Source organism: Babylonia areolata, chromosome 23, assembly GCF_041734735.1.
Source record: "Babylonia areolata isolate BAREFJ2019XMU chromosome 23, ASM4173473v1, whole genome shotgun sequence".
Classification (NCBI taxonomy): domain Eukaryota; kingdom Metazoa; phylum Mollusca; class Gastropoda; order Neogastropoda; family Buccinidae; genus Babylonia; species Babylonia areolata.
In genome coordinates, this window is record NC_134898.1 from 32,767,436 (window position 1) to 32,785,545 (window position 18,110).

Here is an 18,110-nt window from a genome sequence, read left to right on the forward strand (position 1 = left end):
ACGTCAGTTTCTTCGTTCCACGTGTAGTGTGTGCGTGCGTGTGTGTGTGTGTGTGTGTGTGTGTGGAGGGTCGGAGGACGAGGCGGGTCCCTCCCATTCCCAATGCTCTAGCCATGCCGTGTATAATAATAATATTATTAATAATAATAATAATGTTGGTGATGATAAAAAGAAGAAGAAATTTCTAACAGAGATTCAGCGTGGTTGCCAATAACCACCCTCATCACCACTGATACCACCAACAAATCACCACACTGACAACCACTGTCAACAACAAAAACAACAACAACAATGCAACAGTAAAGGTCAAACAAGGACAAAAACAGTAACAACAACAACAACAACAGCAACAACAACAGTGAAACACAACAGCAATAACGTATTTGACTCTTCCTTTGGTCCGCCTCCGCCTTAATTAAAATACACCACTAAAGCGTGCATGTACCTGAATCTGAATCTTGCAGTAGATTTCAAGAAAAGGAACACACACACACACACACACACACACTCTCTCTCTCTCTCTCTCTCTCTCTCTCAGTAGATTTCAAGAAAACAAACACTCTCTCTCTCTCTCTCTCTCTCTCTCTCTCTCAGTAGATTTCAAGAAAACAAACACACACACACTCTCTCTCTCTCTCTCTCTCTACATAATAAAGTAGGTGGTTTGTTTGGTTGTTGTTGGCTTTTTGTTTTTTGGTTGTTTTGTTTTTGTTTTGTTGTTGTTGTTGTTTTTTTCCTTGTCATTTTTTATGTAGCCTGAGATGCATGCAGTCCACGAAGGACCAGAACGTCAAAGAACTATGTACGCTTAGAGCGGTACCCGGGAAATAAGAAGAAAAACAGACAAAATTGTGAATAACTGAGGTGGGAGTTGGGGGGCATATGGAAATCGAACAACAACAAAAAGCCAAAGAAAAAACAAAAAGGGGACAAAAACAACAACAACAACAGAACAGGGTAAAAAAAAAGAAAAAAAAAAAGGTTGAATTCTTTTGGATAAGAATTCTCAAAAAGATAAACATGGTAGTAGTTAGGAGAGTGTGCTGAACTGAAATATAGGCCTGTAAAACTTTTTCAAAAGTGTATAATATCAAGACAGGGGGGGTCAAATGGAAATCTAGCCGCATTAAAACTGTTATCATATACATGAAGGGTAACCGTGGGGGCAGGGTGATAAAATGGATAATTATAGAAACCTCAACAAATGTCACAGTTAAGTGGTGGGGTTCAAACGGAACAATAGGTCCATAAAAACTATCCAACAGACATAATTATTATACACCGAGTCAATCAGATAACAGCCAGGATCTCTAATCCACAGCTCTCCACTTCGTTCGTTCTTTAGTTTAACGTCTTTTCACTGTAAGTGATATTAGACGAGGGAAGGAAAAAAATCGAGTGGGAGGAGGGGGAGGGGGTTGGGGGTGGGGGCGGGATTACTGTGTACGCATACGAGTAAGTGAAAGTGTGTGTGTGTGTGTGTGTGTGTGTGTGTGTGAAAATTATTGATTTAAGTTTTGTTTAAAAAAAACAACAACAAAAGAAACAAACAAAAAAACATAACAATATAACATATTTCTAATAAAAAGCTCTCCACTTCTCCATGGTAAGATGTCATCAAACCAACAGGTGCTGTGTTGTCTCATAACCGACAGAGACTCTGTTACGGCGTACGTGACAGGCTGACCACGAACATACACTCCAAGCTTTGTCTGGGAATAGAGATCATCATGGCTCAGAGTTGACACAACGGTGGTGTTATGACTGTGGAAGCAGTCTTTAAGAGCTTTGTTTCAAAAGTCAAGGAATTTCTTACTGTTTTTGTTTACAGATAAAACAGCAACAGCACTGGGGATGGATAAAAGGTAGATTCTGTAGTATTATATTGTGTATAAGGTGCATTTATTTTGGGAACACTTGAAAGAAAAAAGGTGTAAACGGATGACGATACAGTTAGCTGAGAGATACACATTTTCACGCGGTTGTGTTATAAAACATTCTGAGAAAGAAAACTTTTAACACCAATCCTGATGGGTTAAAAGAAATTAATCTCAATTTTCCTAAAAAGAAAATTCATTGTACCCCAATCAAAGAAATGGGAAGACAAAAATAAGAGCGTGGACGCTGCACAAAGAGTGTTAAGACACATGAAACATTTCATGTAAGATTATCTTGACATCTAATTATAGATGCCAAGTCATGATGATTGGGATTTTTTTTTTTTAATCAAAACTGATGGAAAAAAAGCAAAACGTAAATCATGTTCCTGTTGTACCTTCTTTTTTTTCTTTTTTTTTTTTTAGAATCTTTAAGAAAATGAAGCGCTGTTTATTCTAACCGATTCCCTTGTCATCCTACAGTGTGATTTGATTTGTTATTGTTGCGATAATGCGGAGACACACCCGTCACTTCAAAATCTCTTGGAAAAATGCTGTGGCAGGTTTTGGAAGTGGTCCCTGAAGATCCGGAATAACACATGTTAACTCTTTGGTTGTTGTTCTATTCCCTTACAGTACACGCACAAATTAATGCAACCTGTATTGTTTTACCATGACAACTACCATTGATGTGTGTTATGACTGTGGAAGTAGTCTTTAAGAGCTTTGTTTCGAATGTCATGGGAACTTTTATTATTGTTTTTCTTTACAAATAAAACGACAGCAACAGCACAGGGGATGGATAAAAGGTGGATTCTGTAGCATCGTATTGTGTATATGGTGAATTTCTTTGGAGAACACTTCAAAGAAAAAGGCGCAAGGGGATGACGATATAGTCAGCTGAGAGATATATATTTTCACGTGGTTGTGTTCTTAAACAATTCTGTATCCCCTCTTCCCCAGTTAAAAAAAAACAAAACAAAAAAAACAAACAAACACAAAAACTGTTAACGCCAATCCTGATGGGTTAATTTTTAGAAAATCATCTCAATTTTCCTATAAAAAAAAATAAAAAAAAAAAAATCATACCATTTTCATACCAGTTATCATCTTGAAATAAAAATTTAGACTGACATACACACACACACACACACACACACACATACTTTGGTCACACACCACATGTTTCTAGCGGACAGTGGTTGACAAAAATGAGTGAACTCAATAATCATCATTGTGAATGAATGAATGAATGAATGAATGAATGTGCAAATCAATGAACGAGTAACCACGGCCTTCCATTTGTCAGTTGGTGATGCTTACCACTTTACCGTGTGTCTGGATATTAACAAGCTGAGTTTGCTCCTCATAACTGAGGTATTGTGAAAAGCCCCACAGCCTTTTAAGCCCGGTTACGGCAGTGAATTCATCATATCCACCGTGTGTTTCCTGGGGCTTGGCATAAGAAGGTGGGTACCATTCCTCTACTTCCACCGTTTTAACCTTGCCCAACTGATGTCAGGTACCCATTCAGACCTAGGGTGGTGTGAGTAAAATCAGAGTTAAGTGCCTTTCCCAAGAATACTACACCGTGCCACGCCGGGACCTCAAACCCTGATCACTGACGAACTCTGGATCAGAGGTCTAATGCCTACCTGATTCAGCCAGGGTGCCTCCTTAGTTCCTCATAACTAATAAACATAATAATAATAATACTATAAAACATAACATAATCTGTGTGATCAGTATCAGTATCGGTAGCTCAAGGAGGCGTCACTGCGTTCAGTCAAACCCATATACGCTACACCACATCTGCCAAGCAGATGCCTGACCAGCAGCATAACCCAACGCGCTTGATCTGGCCTTAAGAAAAAAAATAAAAATAAAAAATAAATAAATAAAATAAAATAAAATAATAATAATAAAAAAAAAAAATAATAATAAAATATAAATAATAAAAAATAATAGATAAATACATAAAAATACTACTAATAATAATAATATTTATAAGGCGCAAAATCTTGATGAAGTCAACTCTAAGCGCACCAAAAAACAAACAAAAAAGCCAACAATGATGATAAATCTGTGTGAACAGTCTCTCAGTCTCCTTTCAGCTCAGTCTGATAATGAAAGACTTGGAAAAGCTGATTTAATCACTGATGAAAAAAACAAAAAACAAACAAGAAAAGGAATATTATAGAAATAATTTATTCATATTTTACTGAGAAAATGAATTTGAACAAGCATACACAACTATGAAATGGATGTATCACCAGACATTCATGGTACACAGCCTACAATGTACAAGGCAATAAATACATGGCAAGTGATCAACTTGCTACAAGTCTCATACATGATAAACATATTAATTATCATCTAATTAAAGGAAGAGAGAATATCATGAAACATTCAACGCCCAAACACTGAAATGGAAGTTTCAGAAAAAAACAAACAAACAAAAAAAAACAGACCATGTTCAATAGATCTGTGGATCTTATAAGGGATGAGAAAAGAGGGCAATCTGCTTCCATACAGACCATCTAAAAAATAAAAAAGTGTGTGTGTGTGTGTGTGTTTGTGTGTGTGAGAGAGAGAGAGAGAATCACATGCAGGAGTAATTACAGAATAAGTGCAACCTATATCGAATTACATCAACAGCAATACATTTTGCAAAAAAATCTAATAATACAACCATTTGCTGATAAAATAGAACACACAACACTTGTTTGGGGGGACCTTTAAGTCACGAAACGCATCTGACAACACTGGCAGTCACAAGTTTGTTTCTAAATACACCTGCACATGTTGCTGATACAAGTGTGTGGCACTTACATCATCACAACCAGTTTTGGCTATAATCCTTATATTCACTCTTTTCTTCAACCTCTGTGCACAAAACTCACCAGTCCCTGCCAACTAAGTGTGTAAAGACACACACACACACACACACACACACATACAAGAAAACATACATTTTATGGATCAATAAACAGTCCATAAGAATGACCCTCCATAGACTTATATGTACATCATTATTCAGAATAACACACATGATACATGTTCACACATGCAAGGTAACATTCAAGCATTTAACCTCTGAATCACACACACACACACACACACACAGACACACACACACACACACCTTGCACATAACTAAGCAAATTAACGACAAAGGCTATCATCATTACATAGCTATTCATCGAACAACTGCCTGACATATAAATCCAACTTTGCTGGAAACAAAGCCATGGACTGTAGTGCAGAGCCGATAAAATTCTGCCAGTCCCTGGTAATGAAGAAAACCATCACAGTCCTCAATCCACATCATCAATGTACATCTGGAGACACGCTTCAGTATGGAGCAGCTCTGGAAAAGAACAGACAAAAACAACAACCACAAGTCAATGAATGTCAGAAGACACGCTTCAGTATGGAGCAGCTCTGGAAAAGAACAGACAAAAACAACAACCACAAGTCAATGAATGTCAGAACACACGCTTCAGTATGGAGCAGCTCTGGAAAATAAGAACAGACAAAAACAACAACCACAAGCCAATGAATGTCAGAACACACACTTCAGTACAAAACAGCTCTGGAAAAGAACAGATAAAAACGATAACCACTGCAAGTCAATGAATGTCAGAACACACACTTCAGTACAAAACAGCTCTGGAAAAGAACAGATAAAAACGATAATCACTGCAAGTCAATGTATGTCACACACACACACACACACACACATGCGCACACACGCGCACACACACACACACACACCATTTTTCACCCTCTGCCCAATACTGTTCCCTCCACCACGCCCCACCCTCCACGCTCCCGCACACACACACACACACACCCCCACCCCCCCTTTTTTTTTTCTTTTTTTCCCCATCTAATATCACATAAAGTGGAAGACGTTAAACTGAAGACTACTACAGATAAAAACGATAACCACTGCAAGTCAATGCATGTCAGAAGACACGCTTCAGTACAGAACAGCTCTGGAAAAGAACAGACAAAAACAACAACCACAATGTATGTCAGAAGACACGCTTCAGTACAGAACAGCTCTGGAAAAGAACAGATAAAAACGACACGCTTCAGTACAGAACAGCTCTGGAAAAGAACAGATAAAAACGATAACCACTGCAAGTCAATGTATGTCAGAAGACACGCTTCAGTACAAAGCAGCTCTGGAAAAGAACAGACAAAAACAACAACCACTGCAAGTCAATGTATGTCAGAAGACACGCTTCAGTACAGAACAGCTCAGGAAAAGAACAGACAAAAACAACAACCACAAGTCAACGTATGTCAGAAGACATGCTTCAGTACAAAGCAGCTCTGGAAAAGAACAGATAAAAACAACACACTTCAGTACAAAGCAGCTCTGGAAAAGAACAGACAAAAACGACACACTTCGGTACAAAGCAGTTCTGGAAAAGAACAGACAGAAACAACATACTTCAGTACAGAACAGCTCTGGAAAAGAACAGATAAAAACGACACACTTCAGTACAGAACAGCTCTGGAAAAGAACAGATAAAAACGACACACTTCAGTACAGAACAGCTCTGGAAAAGAACAGATAAAAACGACACACTTCAGTACAGAACAGCTCTGGAAAAGAACAGATAAAAACGACACACTTCAGTACAGAACAGCTCTGGAAAAGAACAGACAAAAACGACACACTTCGGTACAAAGCAGTTCTGGAAAAGAACAGACAGAAACAACATACTTCAGTACAGAACAGCTCTGGAAAAGAACAGATAAAAACGACACACTTCAGTACAGAACAGCTCTGGAAAAGAACAGATAAAAACGACACACTTCAGTACAGAACAGCTCTGGAAAAGAACAGATAAAAACGACACACTTCAGTACAGAACAGCTCTGGAAAAGAACAGATAAAAACAACAACAAGTCAACGTATGTCAGAAGACACGCTTCAGTACAAAGCAGTTCTGGAAAAGAACAGACAAAAACGACACACTTCGGTACAAAGCAGTTCTGGAAAAGAACAGACAAAAACAACATGCTTCAGTACAGAACAGCTCTGGAAAAGAACAGACAAAAACGACATACTTCGGTACAAAGCAGTTCTGGAAAAGAACAGACAGAAACAACATACTTCAGTACAGAACAGCTCTGGAAAAGAACAGACAAAAACAACATACTTCAGTACAGAACAGCTCTGGAAAAGAACAGACAAAAACAACATACTTCAGTACAGAACAGCTCTGGAAAAGAACAGACAAAAACAACATACTTCAGTACAGAACAGCTCTGGAAAAGAACAGACAGAAACAACATACTTCAGTACAGAACAGCTCTGGAAAAGAACAGACAAAAACAACATACTTCAGTACAGAACAGCTCTGGAAAAGAACAGATAAAAACGACACACTTCAGTACAGAACAGCTCTGGAAAAGAACAGACAAAAACGAAACACTTCGGTACAAAGCAGTTCTGGAAAAGAACAGACAAAAACAACACACTTCAGTACAGAACACCTCTGGAAAAGAACAGACAGAAACAACAACCGCAAGTCAAACAATCAAATCATGTTGCTTGTAGCCCATCCCACCACAAACAGGCCTTTTCATCTCTTTTCATCATTTTTCCTTCTGTATTTATCTGTTTACATTTTTTTTTAAAACAAATTGTCTATTTATACAGTTTAGGATTAGTTCAAGACACCATGGGTACACAAAAATAATGGGTCATTTTTAAAATCAGGAAAAACAACCATTTATGTCCACCACCCCAGGCAACCCCATCAGGTCACCTCTCCCCTCCCTTCCACCTTCCCCTGCCTAAAAAAAAAAAATTTAAAAAAATAAAAAAAATAAAAGGAAACTGAATTTGTCCATTTGTTCTGGTATGTTTTGGTAACATCAACAAAGTAAACACATAAGTTGCCGAAGAAGGCTGAAGAAATCTCTCGGATTCAGACTTTACAGATGATCAGTTTGCAGACTGGAAGAGACTAAGAGACTGCAACCAACTTTATGAAAAATAAGGTAACTCAAGTGACCGACTGGTTGCCACATCCTTCGGTCATTTCAAATTGGTGTCCATCAGTGACTGATGACCGACACAAAATGACCGACACAAAACTTAAACCCTGTATTTATCTAATCTATCTTTGTATTATTTATTTATTTATTTTTCATTCTATTACGTACCTGGTGTTCAAACCTTTAAATGATATCAATGTATATTTCATGTTCATCATATGATTATTATGATTTGGCGTATTAATTTTATAATGTGAGGTCTTTGATATCAGAATAAATATCACATTTATAACAAGAACAGCATTTTAACCCCCTAACCCCTCCCCTCTGTGCACATGCACACACTCCCCCCCCCCCCCCTACCCTCCCTCCAAACTCCATAACCTGATGCCCACCACACTCCCACCCACCCCCCTCCCATGACCTCAACCCCTACCCCGAACAACACACCATACTCCCCAATCACCACCACAAACCATCCACCCCCCTACCACAACAACACACCAACTCCCCATACTCCCCCCAAAAACAACACACCTACTCTCCCCCGCCCCCCAGCCTCCCCCCCCCAACTCCTGACAAGACACCATACTCCCTAATTACCACCACAACCCCCCCCACCTCACCGCCCCAACCCCCCACACCCCCCAAACAACACACCATACTCCCCTTCCACCACCACAACCCCTCCACCCCCCATCCACAATAACTCACCAACTCCCCATACTCCCTCCAAAACAACACACGTACTCCCCCCCGCCCCCCAGCCTCTCCCCCCACCCCCCCAACTCGTGACAAGACACCATACTCCCTAATTACCACCAATACCCCCCTACCCCCCACCCACAACAAGCCCCCACTCCCCATACTCTCCCCAAAACAACACATCACACATCATTCTCCCCTACCACCACAACCCCCCCCCCTGCCCTCCCTACACCACCCCAACCCCCCACACCCCCCCAAACAACACACCATACTCCCCTTCCACCACCACAACCCCTCCACCCCCCATCCACAATAACTCACCAACTCCCCATACTCCCTCCAAAACAACACACCTACTCCCCCCCACCCCTCCCCGCACCCACCCAAGCCTCCCCCCCCCCCCCCCCAAACTCCTGACAAGACACCATACTCCCTAATTACCACCACAACGCCCCTACCCCCCACCCACAACAAGCCCCCACTCCCCATACTCTCCCCAAAACAACACATCACACAAATCATTCTCCCCTACCACCACCACCACCATAACCCCCCCCCCCCCCCCCCCAACCCCATGCACCCCCCTCCCCCCTCCCCCCAAACAACACACCATACTCCTCTTCCACCACCACAACCCCTCCACCCCCCATCCACAACATCCCCCCCTCCCCCAACCCCCCCACACCCACCCACCTACCCACCCAAACAGCACACCATACTCCCAAATCACACACGCCCCCTTATCCGGTCAAAGTGATGATGAAGATGATGCTAACGACCAGCTCCAAACCCAGATGCCCACCACAACCCTCCCCACTCCCTCGCCCCCGACACACCCTACGCACACAACCTCATCCCCTATCCAAAACAATACACCATACTCCCCAATCACCACTACAACCCATCCACCCTCCCCCGCCATCACAACACACCCACTCCCCCCCTCCCTCCCCAAACAACAAACCATACTCCCAAATCAGCACCACAACCCCTGCACCCACCCACCCACCCACAACACACCGACTCCCCTACCCCCCTCGCCCCCTTTCCTCCCTCCCAACAACACACCACACTCCCAAATCACCACCACAACCCCTCCACCCTCCCACCCACAACTCACCCACTCATTATACTCCCCCCCTCCCCCCTCTACTGCCCCCCCCCCCCCCTTCCCCTAAACAACCCCTCTACCTCAACAGCACACCCACTCTCCATAAACCCACCCCAGCCACCAAAACTCCACAAATAACAAACACCTGCTGCCTTACCTGGCGAAAGTGATGATGGAGATGATGCCAAAGACCAGCTCCAGACCGATGAAGGCGATCTGGATCCCGGACAGGATGACCTCCACCCGCAGCACGTAGGTCTGCCAGAGCAGCAGGAAGAGGGCGCCCAGCAGCGAGGGGATGCTGAGCAGCACCGAGATTACCACGCCCACTATCTGCTCCGTCAGGTTGCCTTTCTTGCCTGCAAAATGGGAAGAAGGTGGCAGAACGATAAGGACTCTTTATCTGCCAATACAGTGTCCATGAGGGTCTCATGAGCTTGAATCGAATGCACCGGTCTCGCCCTCTCTCCCGAGTTTGACTGGAAAATCAAACCAAGCATCCAGTCATTTGGACGAGGTGCGTGTGCTGCACGTGTGAAAAGAACCCTTTTTTGAGGAAGTGTCTGGGTTTGTTCCAATGTACCTTTTATTTACCTGTGTGCTAGCTGAATCCGTTGCGTAAGCAGCACTGACTTGAAGTTGTGTACCTTGTGAATGAAGAGAGTTACCAGTCTTTACTATTTGTCAATCATTTCATCTCCTGGCCTCGTTGTTTGTTAATTTCAATTTGAAAAACCACCAAGGCAACCATGTCCATGTGTTCTGTGTGGCTTATTCAGGATTAAAGAGGCTATGCCAGTCTTGAATAAAAGCTTATTTGTGTTTGCACATTTCTTCTGTCTTTGGTGCTGTGTGCACATGTCAGGTGATCGGTATATGGACAGGCCCGGCGCTTCCTTTTTTGAGGAAGTGTCTGGGTTTGTTCCAATGTACATTTTATTTACCTGTGTGCTAGCTGAATCGGTAGCATAAGCAGCACTGACTTGAAGTTGTCTACCTTCAGAATGGAGAGAGATAACACTCTTTACTATACACGAATATATATGTATGCATGCAATTAAGGCCTGACTAGCATGGTGGGTTATGCTGCTGTCAGGCATCTGCTAAGTGGATGTGGTGTAGCATATTCGGATTTGTCCAAACATTCTGACGCCTCCATGAGGAACTGAAACTGCAAAACAACACAAGACTACTTAGACTTTGTGCTCCTGTGCCAAGGATGCATGAGGCAACTAAGGCACTCCATTCTGTGTGGTTCCAAGCCAGTTTACTGGTGTCACCCCATCGTCTGTTGACGAGTCTGAGGTCTCTCTCCACTGCCTGTAGTTCATCTTGCACTGTTCTATCTTTATCCAGCCTGTAGGTGTCCAGTTCAGGGCTTGCCATGCGACTCTTGTTACAGGGAGCCTTGGTATTTATATATCATATCCCAGCCAGTGCAGATCACACACACACATAAAACCTACATGCAAATACATGTGCATGCAATCCCAGAGAGCTGCGAGAGACAGGAACTGATGGAGAGAACTGGTCCAGTAATCACTTGGATGACAACCCTCCACTGGGTTATGGGATAGGTGGAGGTGAAGGAAGAGTATTCAGCAATGTGCTTGTCTCTTTGTTTCCCTCCAACCCACCACCCACCCCCAAACTAAGTCAAAATCATCTTAACTTACCAAAATCTACCCCTCTAAACTTACCAAAAAATAACCGTAGCAGTTCCACACCAGCCATGAGGAAGACCAAAATGATTTCTGCTGCCAACACTCCATCAGCAAAGGGCAACGTCTCTCCTGAATCAAACAGCAGTCTATGTTAAAGTATTCTAAAGTTTTCCTCTGTGTGTGTGTGTGTGTGTGTGTGAAATTATTATGTGAGCATAATTATATGAGAAAAACAAATTGAGAGAGAGCATGATAGGTAGAGAGAGAGAGAGAAGAGAAGGACACAGAGAGAGAGAGAGAGAGAGAGAGAGAGAGAGAGAGAGCACATTCATAAGTGTGTGTTTTGTGTCTTGTATACTAGTTCATAGATGATGTACTTGCACATGTGTGTATATGTACATATATGTGGTTGAGTAAGTTTCTAATTGTGTGCACATATCTTGCCAAAGAGCAAGGCTCAACTAATGTTTTAAGTCATTGTGCACAGCAATGGTTCTGTCAACAGTTTTGTCAACATCAATGTCAACAACAACAAAAAACAAATGAAAAAACGCCTGTCAGATTCAGACATGTTGTTGTGGACTGAAGACCCCCTCCCCCCACTCAGGAAAACAGTACAAACAAAACTAATTGCAATCACATTTCTTTGTAAGTTTGTTGCCAAGTACTCAGTAATTCATTCATGAATCAACTGGATGATTCCTCAAGATCTCTAACCATTACAAAACATTATGACAAATAAAAAAAACATTGGTTACTTGAATGCAGAATCCTGACCAAAGTGCACTTTGACATGTCATGAAATAATTATAGGAATGTGCTAAAAGCTCTACAAACTGTTTTGTCCCTATTCTGCTACAACAAACAAGTACTACTAGATAAAACGCTTACACGCAGAGATAATGTTTCAACTTACCTTTAAAGACGAACATCAACAATTCACACACAAAGTATAATGCAAAGTACCAGCCATTCAGGAACAACAGAATTTGGTACGGCAGAGATGAATGCTGTTTGGGTTAAGAAAATGTTCTTCCAACAGTACATCTCTCTCTCTCTCTCTCTCTCTCTCTCTCTCTCTCTCTCTCTCTTATATATATAAGATAAACAGACAGATAGATAGATACATACATACATCAAATACCTGTGTGTTTCTCCATTCACACAGACAGACACAGACACACTCGTTGGCTTACTGAAAAACCCTTCACACAAACACATGCACAAACACACCACAATCACTCATGCACACACACACACACACACACACACACACACACACACACACACATGGACTAAAACTGTGCAGGTTCACATAGAATCTGATGATAATGAGTGCGAAAACAATTTTTCTCCTGAACTTTAATTAATGGAAAAGCTTTACATACGGTACACCTTTAAAAATCAGTAATCTATTTCTAACTTAGTTAAATGCACACACACACACACACACACACACACACACACACAATATGAATTAACTGTAAAGGATACAACCACCTGAACTCGACCTGCAAAAAGACCACAGTAATTTTTTTTTATCAAAATATCTTGCAGATTTGTTTTCACAATTTGCGACATTGGAAACTGTTCATTTTCTCATTTGGAGAATGAAAGAACCATACATTCCAGAATATAAAAATGAACATTTGTTACTGACTTTCATTTCCAAATATCTTGCTTGTAGATTTCCTTTGTCACATGGCAAACATTCAAGTTTACCATGGTACAGTTGATGTCCAACCGGTTTTTCAGTTGATACAGTTCTATATATATGAATATGTAAATACAAAGTTATGCTGATTTATGGACAATGAGATGAAAGTTATATGAATTCACAAACTATGAGATGGAGCTATATATTTTTAGTAAAAAGCTGTTAATCATATGTATAACTGTGCTTGCGTGTGCAGGCAAACGCGCGCATTTGTTTGTGTGTGTGTGTGTGTGTGTGTGTGTGTGTGTGTGTGTGTGTGTGTGTGTGTGTGTGTGTGTTTGTGTGCATGTGTGCGTGAGTGAGTTACAGAGCCAGAGAGCATCAGGAGTGAGACAGACACAGAAAGCATCAGGTTCAGTTGAATCTAGCTACAGCCTACGGCGTACGTTTGTGCATGAATGTGAAAGAGTGGCAATGGTATCTTCAATCTTCAAATTGGAAGGTCAGCCGTCATTACTGACTATTAATGACCTGTGTGCGCAGAGGCGTAAATACCTAACTAAAACCTAATTAGACCTATCTTTTCCTCCGGAGGGGGTGACAATGAGAAAGAGCATGTATACATACTCTCACCCACCGTCACTCGCAGCGTCCCTCCGGGGGGAAAAAAAAAAAAAAAAAAAAAAAAAAAAAAAAAGGGGGGGGGACTAAACTGTGATCTTGTTCAGCTCCCTCTTGAAAGCTGCCAAGGAGGGAGCCTCTGCTGCTGTTGCAGGCAGGGAGTTCCAGACGGGGATGGTTGATGGGAAAAAACTGTATTTATAAGGGTCAGAGGAGGAGCTAAGATGGACAAATTTGTGTCGATGATTTGATCTTGTTCTGCCGGATCCTTTCTTGAGAAATTTGTCTGGAGGGATGTCTACAATGCCGTTGACCATTTTATACATCAGGGTCAGCCTTTGTCTGTTCCGCCGTGATTCGAGGGATTCCCATCTTAGTTCTTGCAGCATGTGTGTTACGCTGCTGGTCCGCCCGTAGTCACTGTGTACATAACGTGCTGCTCTTCTTTGCACCATTTCAATCTTGTTCTTTTGACCTTCTTTGTACGGGCTCCAGACTGATGAACAATACTCCAGGTGCGGGCGTACAAGAGTTTGGTAGGCATTGGCTTTGGTGGTTTTATTGGATGTTTTTAGATTCCTTTTTAGGAAGCCTACCATGCTATTGGCTTTGTTGGTGACTCTTGTAACATGTTCTTTCCAGTTTAGATCATTTCTTATGTCGACGCCGTGATATTTTGCGCTGTCAACATGCTCGAGGGTGTGTCCTTTTAATTTGTAGTTGTAGCTGATGGGGTTCCTTGATGTTGTACAGGTAAGGACATTACATTTTTCTGGGTGGAATTCCATTCCCCAACGCTGTTCCCAGTCAGACAGGGTGTTGAGGTCTCGTTGGAGCATTTTACAGTCTTGGATTGTCTTGATGGTGGAGTAGACTATACAGTCATCAGCGAACAATCTAATATTGGCCTTGATGTTCTGAGGCAGATCGTTGATGTAAATCAGAAATAGGATGGGGCCTAGAACTGTCCCCTGTGGGACTCCGCTGATGACAGGTGCTGGCTCAGATTTTTCGCCGTCAACTACGACGATTTGGGTGCGGTCAGAAAGGTATGCCTTGATCCAGTCTAACGTCGATCCTCGTATACCATAATGGTCTAGCTTACGGAGGAGGCGTTTGTGGGGGACCTTGTCAAAGGCTTTGGAGAAGTCCAGGATTACCATGTCGGTCTGCTGTCTGTTGTCCTGGTTTTTGGCGATGTCTTGGAACAATGTTAGCAGTTGAGTTTCGCAACTCCTTCTGGCTCTAAACCCATGTTGTGCGTTGTCAAGTATTTCATGTTGGGTCAGATGGCGCATGATGTTGCTTGCTAGGATGTGTTCTTGCATCTTACAGCATATGCTGGTGAGGGAGACCGGTCTGTAGTTAGCAGCAGAGTTACGATTGCCCTTTTTGAAAACTGCTGTCACGTTCGCCATTTTCCAGTCGTCTGGTACACATCCATCTGCCAGTGATTTGGTGAAGATAATAGAGAGCAGGGGCGCGATCTCATCTGCGCACTCTTTCAACACTTTTGCTGGAATCTCATCAGGTCCTGCTGCTTTATATGGGTTGATGTTCTTCAGCAATTTGCGTACCCCTTCCTTGTCGATCGTGATCTCGGCCATTGCAGGGTAGGACACTCCCGATGGTGTTGGGATTTTGCTGCTTTTTTCTCTTGTGAAGACTGACTTGTACTGGTGGTTTAGAATGTTGGCCTTTTCTTTTGGGGATGCAAATAATCTTCCTTGGTCTCGAAGTGGAGATACCCCTGTACTGTCACGTCTGAGAGATTTGATGTAATTCCAGAATCGCTTTTGGTTGCTCCCTTTCAACTGCTCATCATTGCTTTTGGGAGGATCAATGATGTTGTTGATGTAAGTCCAGTATGCATGACGTTGTTCCCGCTGTACTTTGCCCTTCATCTGTAGGTACTGTCGTTTTACTGAGGGGTCAGATGAGGTTTTGCTCTTTCTAAATTTCCGAGCGAGTTTTCTTTTCATTGACTTGATGTGGGGGGTAATCCAGGGTTTATGGCTGGATTTGTTTCGGACAGTTTTTGAGGGGATGTGTTCCTTCACGAGGGAGTGGATTATGGTTTTAAACCTTTCCCAAAGTTCGCAAACGCTAAGCGTGGCTGATGTCTCGATGAAGGAGTCTTGGGCGTCAGACAATTTTTCTTTTATTATGTTGAAGTCTGCTTTTTGGAAACTATTCTGGAGGGATGTTTCGTGTAGTATGGTCGGAGAGATGCTGCCCCAATCAATTTTTCGGAGCTAGCTATCAATGGGGAAATGAAAACTACTACGAAAGTAACACACACACACACACACACACACACACACACACACACACATTTTGTTGCACTGGAACTAGAGTCAGTCACCAGTGGGGGGGAAACGTGCTGATACACGATCCAGACAGGAGTGGATGAAGAAACGGGAAAGTGTGCTCTATTCTGATAAGTCTGCTTGTGATTTGTAAATTTTAATCATTAATCTGCTATTTATCAATAAATACAAATAATGATCAGTCCAAAATAAAGTCAAAATAGTTCAGAACATGAAGTATCACCTCGTTGCTGGGACGCCTGCGTCTGTCCAGTCGCCATTTTGAAATCAGCTGTATGTCTAAATGCCGGATTGTTTCGGAACTAGTGATTGGAAGTCAAAGACAGGACACGTTGGTTTCTTTCTTTGTTTAATGTGTCCGACACAAAGGGGGTGGTAATGAAACAGGACATACTCGCTTTCCAAGCCCCGTGTTCAACTTTCTTCGTATATGGTGCTTAAGAGTGAAGTAACCTTCAACAAGATAAAAGTTGAACACCTGAAGGAAGAATTAAGTTTGGTGTGAAACTGAGACCCGAAGTAAGATCGATGCAAACCAGATTTCTCGAGACGTGCAATTGCAGTATCAACTCAACCTTGACTTTTCATATTGCACTTGTATGCCGAGTTGTGTGCTTGGCTACATCAACCAGGATGGCAGTCAAGTACCTTGGGCAATGAGAAGAAAACAAGATGAAAATTGGCAATTTTTTCGCTTGCACATAGAATTTCTCTCTCTCTCTCTCTCTCTCTCTCTCGCACACACTCACACACCACGGACTTCTATAAGTCCGTGACACACACACATGCGAAGATTTTTTTTCCAGGACTGAAAAGGAGCAGAGAACAAAATGATTAAGACATTTTAATTGTCTTGGAGAGAAAAAAAGAAGAAAAAAGAAAGAGCGACAGAGAGAGTGTAAAGAAGTGTCTTCATCTACCGTGGTCAAGATCAAACAATCATTTCCTCTACATATGAATGCTAGTCATTTCCATGAGATAATAAACTGAAGTCCAGTGTGTAGATGCACTTTGTGCATGTAAAAGAACCCATGACATCATGAGTTGTCCATGGCAAATTTTCATAGTAAAATCCACTGTATTGCATGTGTGTGTATGTGTGTGTTAGTGTGTGTGTGTGCATAACTGAAGCCTGACTGAATGAAACTGGAAACAAATGATGAGTCCAAAAAACCAGTTCTCAGTTGGCTGTACCAGGGTAGACAGCCAGTTGTTCAAATGGCTCCTGTTTTGTAAAGCACATAGAGCTTGGTCTCAGACCAAGGGTGGGTGCTGCAGATGTATCCATATAAATCAGTCTACTTTCTGAATGTCCCCCTTTTATTGGTGGCATTAATCTTTGATGTTGGCAACTGAAGCTGAAGAAAAAGCAGCACATTTGTCACCCCCAATCACATCCACTCATTTCATGTCTTCCAGGGGTGAGGATGTGATGGACGTCATGTTGTTGTGCTTCTGGCGCTGAGTAGCAAAATATTTCTTTCTGTTGTTGTTGCATGCCATTTATGTGAGTGTGTGTGTGTGTGTGTGTATATAATCAATACTTTGTGGCTGACAAGGATTCTGGATTTATTTTGCCTTTTATCTTTAAAAACGTTTTTAAACAACACTATGGTAAGCTCTCAAGGCCTTGTTAACACATTGGTTTTATGCATAGGTCATGCATCTGCTTTTCATGTTGTTGTTTTTGTTATTCAAAGCAGATGTGGTATAGCATATATGAATCAGTTTGCACGTTTTGACACCTTGACAATGAAACTAATGGCTAAAACTGTGTATGCACACAAAGTGGTTTCAGAAGGCAGAAATATCTTCAGTTTTTACTCAAGCACTTTTTGGATTTGAGCCCAGGACTTCCAGAAAAATCCACATCTACCTAGCTGATGCCCCTGTTGCATCTAGTATTGTACTACTTCATGACTGGTGAAGTATGTGCAATGTAACGTGCACAGATTTCAGACTTTGTCGGTCCCCATAAGTCAATGAATCTCAAGTGGCCAATGAAGATAGGGTGAGAAAATGAGAGAGGTGCAAGTAATGCACAGGGTTCACGAAAAGTTCAGGATCACTTGGGCACTTGCAAAGTTTTCTTCGTGGGGACGATGCTGAATTTTCAGC

The 18,110-nt window shown here is 42.0% G+C and overlaps 1 protein-coding gene across 2 annotated transcripts; it reads right to left on the minus strand.

The window, feature by feature from the left end:
* Window positions 1-4,827: 4,827 nt before the first annotated feature.
* LOC143297833 (transmembrane protein 216-like) lies at window positions 4,828-16,266 on the minus strand. 2 transcript variants are annotated; one of them, XM_076610349.1, is made up of 6 exons: window positions 16,216-16,266; window positions 12,879-12,895; window positions 12,301-12,394; window positions 11,421-11,513; window positions 9,878-10,079; window positions 4,828-5,247 (listed from the first exon to the last, which is right to left on the minus strand). In XM_076610349.1, the coding sequence occupies exons 1-6, from the start codon at window positions 16,250-16,252 to the stop codon at window positions 5,232-5,234; spliced, it is 459 nt and encodes a 152-aa protein (XP_076466464.1). In that variant the 5' UTR covers window positions 16,253-16,266; the 3' UTR covers window positions 4,828-5,231. The 2 variants fall into 2 exon arrangements, with proteins under 2 accessions (XP_076466464.1, XP_076466465.1); XM_076610350.1 differs by lacking the exon at window positions 4,828-5,247 and adding an exon at window positions 5,373-5,395.
* Between the last annotated feature and the right edge of the window lie 1,844 nt (window positions 16,267-18,110).